General features: G+C 37.4%; 1 protein-coding gene across 1 annotated transcript; it reads right to left on the reverse strand.

The window, feature by feature from the left end:
- Window positions 1-4,977, reverse strand: LOC109236887 (probable sugar phosphate/phosphate translocator At5g04160). The gene is made up of 4 exons (XM_019403128.1): window positions 4,287-4,977; window positions 3,108-3,211; window positions 655-883; window positions 1-519 (listed from the first exon to the last, which is right to left on the reverse strand). Exons 1-4 carry the CDS (start codon window positions 4,737-4,739, stop codon window positions 373-375), a joined length of 933 nt encoding a protein of 310 aa, XP_019258673.1. The 5' UTR covers window positions 4,740-4,977; the 3' UTR covers window positions 1-372.
- Window positions 4,978-6,350: the final 1,373 nt, after the last annotated feature.

Here is a 6,350-nt window from a genome sequence, read left to right on the forward strand (position 1 = left end):
TTCGGCAGAGGAAAACAGAAAACCAACAGCATACTATATTACTCTGGTGTAATAACATACAACCTGATACAACTGCGCACATCCTATCACGTGGATAAAAAGAATACAACAGAAGAACGAAATAGTTCCCTGCCCTGTCCCTTAAAACTTTAGTGCGACGACATAGAATCTGATACAACTGCATACATGCTCTCATGAGGAACATAAAGAATACGACAGAGGAATGGAAACGATTCCCCAGACCCCCATCCCCTTTTCCATTTCATCACTTGATCTATGGGCTACAACATTGCAATGGAAATCTATCTTTCCCTAACTCTAACATGCACCTACGTTTCAATAAACAAAACTGGGGTACTCCGCATGGCCAGCTCATTTGTGTCTTCTTTTGGATTCGCCATAAGCAACGACCCCCATGACGGTCATTGCATAGCCCGCAATGCCAATAAAAGTTACAGGATTGCGGAAAAGAAGTATCGAGATAACAACAGCCACAGCACCTTTGGCATTCCCTAGGACCTACAAATATCCAGAGAGAATAAACATGTTCAAAATAGGTTAAAGCAAAATGTACTAAACAGTAAACAGAGAAGCCTAAATACAACAACAAAAGGGGAAAAAAGGGGAACGGGGCAAGAGAAGGAGAGTGCAAACCTGGAGTGTCAATGCACTGGTGTGCTTAGTTACCAAAAAGTTCAACAAGTTGGCCGCATATGCCATTGCAGAATTGATCAAAACAAGTAGGACCAGGTATCTCTGTGTTGCCGCAAGCGTAATAGTGACATCTATCACATTGGGCTCCATTACAAGTGTTGCAGGCAATAAGACTAGAACAGCAATTGGTGACATGTAAAGCAGCAGATTCATGGAGTTCAACTTTTCCCTAAAAAATAACACGAGGTTACAACATGTGAAGCAGCAGATCCATGGAGTTTCAACTTACCCCTAAAAACTATCAGCAGGTTATAAACAAGGTCACAAAAGAAAACTACAGCAGGCTATCAGCAAAGCAAATGAATAAGATATAATCTACCAAAGAGACAAGGCTAAATATAATAATAACATACTGGAGGAATGACCTTTGAAGTGTTGAAGATGAAAATTAACCACAACCTTCGATTGCATGGAAATACCAAAAGCTGTTTTCTCTCATATTCCAATATTTGAAAAACTTGCAGATTGACCATTGAACAACTTGGAAACTCAGACAAGCTAAACAGCAGAAATTGGACAACTGAAGCAACTAGAATTCTAGAAATTGTTAAGCTGCTGGATTAGTTCCATACTCCTATAATGAATGATGGGGTTGGGAAAATGGTCAAAATTATATCCGCTTGATTTAGGACATTGCCCAGTTTTTTGAATTAAAGCTACGTATTAAAAAAAATGTATAAAAAAGCACAATAAACCAACAAGATAATTGTAGTAAAAAGAATATTTTGGTTGACCCTCCTATCATTTGATGTCCGCTCGTTCCCCAATTTCAATTCCCAATGAACAACATGATCTTGACATATAATTTGTTTCTAGTTATATTGTTATTATAAATGGGATATAGGAGTAATATCTATTCATATTTTTTTTTTGGGATATATCAGTTTTCATTTACATGACCGTGCCAACTTCACTAAGAGTATGAACATATCAACATTAATCCTCAAAATGTCCAACCACCTACACAGAACAGGATATTCTCTTTTTATAACAGAAGTGAAAATGCAACAACAAAGGACTTTTGACTCTCCATAGTGGTCTTTCAACTCCTTCAAGCTTTCTACTATTCATCTCCTCCAAATCATCCAAAATGCGAAAAGAGGAGCTACCTTTCATATCTTTTTCTTCCTGGCATCCATCTTTCTCACCCTTCAACTCGCTATAGCTTCCGTCATTGTTCTAGGAGGTAACCAGCTTATATCAAAGAAAGAATGTCCTAACAAGTAACAACCATAACTCTATTGCAAAGCTGCAATGTAGCTAACAGTGGTCCACACTCTCCTTTAGCACCAGCTTCAAGCACTGAGAGTCATGATCTAGGCTTATCAACTTCGCTTAGTGCTTGTTAGTGTACCTGGGTTTGGGCACTGGATCTTTGTGGAGGCATTTGGTTTTAGACATGCCGGTTGGGCCTCCTTATCGTCTGGGCCCTTATGTTTGTGATAATAACTTGCCAGCTACTGGATTGACAGTCATTTCTGTCCTTTATTTTTTGTTCTCCTTGCTTGGCTCGTACTGATGGACCTGTTAGGGATTTCTCAACCCATCGATGTCCATGATAAGGCCCAATAATCTTGCACAATTTTGAGAATTATTGATATTCAAATTGTCGTGTATTCTCTCCAACTGATTTGTGCTGTTCCTCAAGCCAATCAAACTCTCCGTGCTAGTCCATTTGGCGACTTCAAAACATGGCACCTTCTCTGTGGCGCAGTCTCTTCACCGGTTTGAAGTCAAAGTATATTGAACTTTTGCACTCCTACCACATATAATTTTCTCTCTGTTTTACTGGAAATCATAGTGTCTAGGTGCAGAAGCAAATTGATACCCCTTTTCAGGGACAGCCCTAGTTCTATATCATACTTTGCAGTCTGCAACCAACCACAAGCTTAACTCTCGACATGTCGATTAAACGGAACAGTAATAACAACCATCGGGATGATCGTGTAGCAAGAAAGCCTCACCAATCCACTGTCACCCTAGTAAGAGGCAAACTACCTTTGGAGGAAAGCGGAATAATAGTAGTGTATGTCCTAAATTTGACACCTTTAAACCTGGCAAAACTTTCCGTACTTGAGCTGCCCAATTGCAATAGCTCCCATTGATCTGTTTGCTGATCATAGTGGCCCAACAAACATGTATTCAGGAATCCTTTTCTCTTCTTTGTTTCACTAATGGATACACAGGCAAAGCACCGAGAAGTGCACAGCAAATTTGCCCCAAAAATACACAAAAAAAAGTAGTTCTGGGTGAAAGAGTTCTCATAGACCCGAAAGGAAATAGTTGCATCTATTTCCATAAACTGACTAATATAAGGATAAAGAAAAGAACCAACAACAACTATAACACTACTTAAAACTTAAACAGCTGGCTGGAAGCAGGAAAATACTAACCCTTCATTGGAAAGAAGGACGCCTTGAAGAACAGATTTAAAGGCTCTAGCAGCAGTTGCACTTATGCACATGATAAATCCATACAGGTGGAAGCTTGGTTCACCCTGCCAACAATTAAGATACTTATCAAATAACAGGTCAAATCGAGTAAATGAGTCACTGGAAAGAGGATTGAGGATGTTAACTAGTTTATCATAATTCAAGATGTTATCATTCTTTTCTTATTATGGTGTAACTGATTTCAAGAATGAACAGACAAAGACTAATGATTTAAGAAGACAAACTATCTTACATAGAGGTAATTAATTTGCATCTACAAAAGAGGGATATTTAAGCTTTTACAATTAGAAGGTAATTTCCCCAAAGCATATATTTTTTGTATAAACCTATCTTCCATATTCTCTCTCCTCAAAATGTACTCTATGTCAAATGTATCAGGAAGATATAACTTGACATATTTGGAGCTAATCAGAATATTGAATGACACGGTATTAAGGTGGTAATTTTTTCATTAATTTTCAATTAAGGTAAGAAACCTAATATTTCAGCTCCGCTCGCGTGCTTACCTACTTAGAAACTTGAAATAGTTAATCATCACTTTCTAATTTAATTTAGAACTTAAATTCTCACTAGCAGACTTTGGATCTCTCAGTTTATTAAGTCTATTAATCATAAAATGGTGACTACATTGCAAGTCAATCTCGTCGCACATTGGTAGCTGAAAAGATTGGGAGCCTACATATAAGGTGTAGGGATCTCTTAATGGTGTGAGGCCTTTTGGGGAAAACCGTGCGAGCTAGCCCAAAGCGAACAATATCACACCATGTTATGTTAAGAGTATCTTTGGGCTGGTTGAGCCCAACAAAATTGCATTCTACAGCTAAAAACAAAGATACTAACACAACTAGTACTATCAAATAAGAATTTGCATATTGTATGAAGGGAATACACAACATTCTCAGATCTGATCTTAAGCTGTAAGATTCACACTTCAAAAGAAAACCTACAAAAATCCTCCAATTTAGTACTTAGCAAGTATAGATCCAGTTGAGTTTAAATTAAAAAAAAAAAAGATCCCAAAAGGGTCAAAAAACAAGAAACACAACAAGATCAACAAAAAAAAACACACAAAGATAAGCAAATTTAAAATTGATCCAAAAAGAAAAATTTTGAACATACCCCACTAGCAATGACCACACCACCAACCACAGGCACAAGGCAGCCATAAGTAATCCAAGATTCCCTCTTATGTGTAATCACATAAGCAAATAAAGCTGTGAAAAACGGCGTCGTTGCGCCCACAGCCTGATTGAACGATACAGCCAGGTATCTAAGAGAAATATTACCACCGACAACAGACCCACAAAAGACAATGCTGAGAGTAGCAATTCTGAAAAACTGAGATCTTGATTTGATTCTTTGAAAAGGAACAATCTTTAAGAAAATAATGGATACGTAGCTTAAGACAGCACAAGCTGACATGTGACACATTGTTAAGAATATAGGGAAAGAAAATCCATAGTTTGAGAGTAATAATTTGTTAAGGAGAAGGACTCCAATGTTTGAGGAGTACCAGAAGATGATTAGTGAGGCAATGAAAAGAGTTTGTTTTTCTGATTGTGCTGCTGACATTGTTTTTGTTCAGTGTGTATGTGTGTGTTTTGGTGTTGTTGGATTTGTAAGGGAAGGTTTCATTGAGGAAATGTTTTACTAGTAATCTGAAGGGTGATTTTTGGTTTTGTATATAGTGTGTGTGTGTGTGTGTTTTTGGGAACGTTTGTTGGGAAATGTGCAGGTGGAGGAAAGAGAATATATGATTTGTGTGCGACTAGACGTGTGCCTTTGTGTCTCTCGGACCGCTTCGATGCTGATCTACGATCCCTTTAGATAATGGTAATATAAATAAATACGCAAATCTATTATGTTTTCGTTTTATTTATCTTAGTTTGATTATGTACGTATTTACCTATAAATACTATTGTTAAATTTATATGTGGTTTTATAGACAAGTGAATCGATTTGATCCCAAAATGATAAATTATTTAACCAAAAAATAAAATTTTGACTAAAGCTATAATTTAGAAGAACACGGGTTACTGATAATCGCAAGAATGTATAAAAGAAAAGTAATTTGGATAGCCAGAATATAATTGAATAAAGCAAGTAAACCAAAGTATATTCAGATGCTCTTTTCGTGTCCCTACAACTGTTCAGTCCCTCCTTTTATAGCTATTTCGGATGTAAGTGCCTTGCTTTGGTCATAATAAGGTTATTATGAGCAATAAATGACATTGAATGCTACGTTACATAATCATTACATTTAAAACAGATTCTCTAACGTTTTCAGCATTTAATGCTTATCAAATACTGTATTTTGACCCTCGTATGCTGTCAGATTCATTCCCTTGACTCTTCTTGATTATTGAACTTAAATTTCTTGAATAGGTACGGGCGCTGAATCCTTTAAATAACCGCCCGTGCCTCTTCCTTTGCTTTTGCTCGCATCTATTACTACTCGTGCCTCTTGGCTAACTGTAACTCTTTGACTATTTGACCAGCCTACGTGTCATGACACGTCATCTTCACACTTTTTTAATATGTAAACTTAATTTTTTCCAATACAGATAGTCCCCCCACTTGCCATTTATTCATCAATTGAATATTTGGGAAGTGAATTTCATTAAAACGGGAATTTTTGTCACCATTAATGCTGTGACAGAATTGACACTTCAATTGTCACTTCCATTTAATGCGTTTCACACGTGTCACCTTCCTATTGGTTCTGCAATTTTGCAGCACTTTTCTGGGCTTTCTTTTCGGCTTCCCTGTTCACGAAGTGTCAGTTATCATTATTATGGCCCTTCATCATTGCACTTTTTCCTTTGACGGTTGATCATCAATATAAATATAACTTCTTTCTTTGTCTTTGTCTTTGTCTCATAAAGTTTACTGAACACTTTATTTTTCAAATTTCTAATTGTTTCCTCCTCGTATCATCTTTTTTCATTATGTCTTCGTCGAACCCTAACCCTAGAAGGGCTTCCGTTGTTGATACCTTCCCTAGTGCTCTTAGCAGGGGCAGAAGGGGAGGTAGGCACCGTAGTTCGGGATCTGCACGAGGCCCTTCTGTTTTATCTCCTGGTTCTGGCCCTTCTTCCAGAACCAGAGGTTCCCTTTCTCAATAATCTTCCTCTAGGGGTAAAGAACCCTCTAAACCATTACGTGAACCTTTATTAGTAGAAG

This window comes from Nicotiana attenuata, unplaced genomic scaffold (genome assembly GCF_001879085.1).
Source record: "Nicotiana attenuata strain UT unplaced genomic scaffold, NIATTr2, whole genome shotgun sequence".
Classification (NCBI taxonomy): Eukaryota; Viridiplantae; Streptophyta; class Magnoliopsida; order Solanales; family Solanaceae; genus Nicotiana; species Nicotiana attenuata.

Bases quoted from the DNA above. Each gene is read 5' to 3' on its own strand.
- LOC109236887 (XM_019403128.1), bottom strand. From the start codon at position 4,739: ATGTCAGCAGCACAATCAGAAAAACAAACTCTTTTCATTGCCTCACTA. The intron at 3,212-4,286 runs GTATGTTCAAAA...AATTGTTGGCAG, and splicing joins GTGTGGTCATTGCTAGTGGG to GGTGAACCAAGCTTCCACCT. The intron at 884-3,107 runs GTTAGTATTTTC...GTTATTTTTTAG, and splicing joins GTCCTTCTTTCCAATGAAGG to GGAAAAGTTGAACTCCATGA.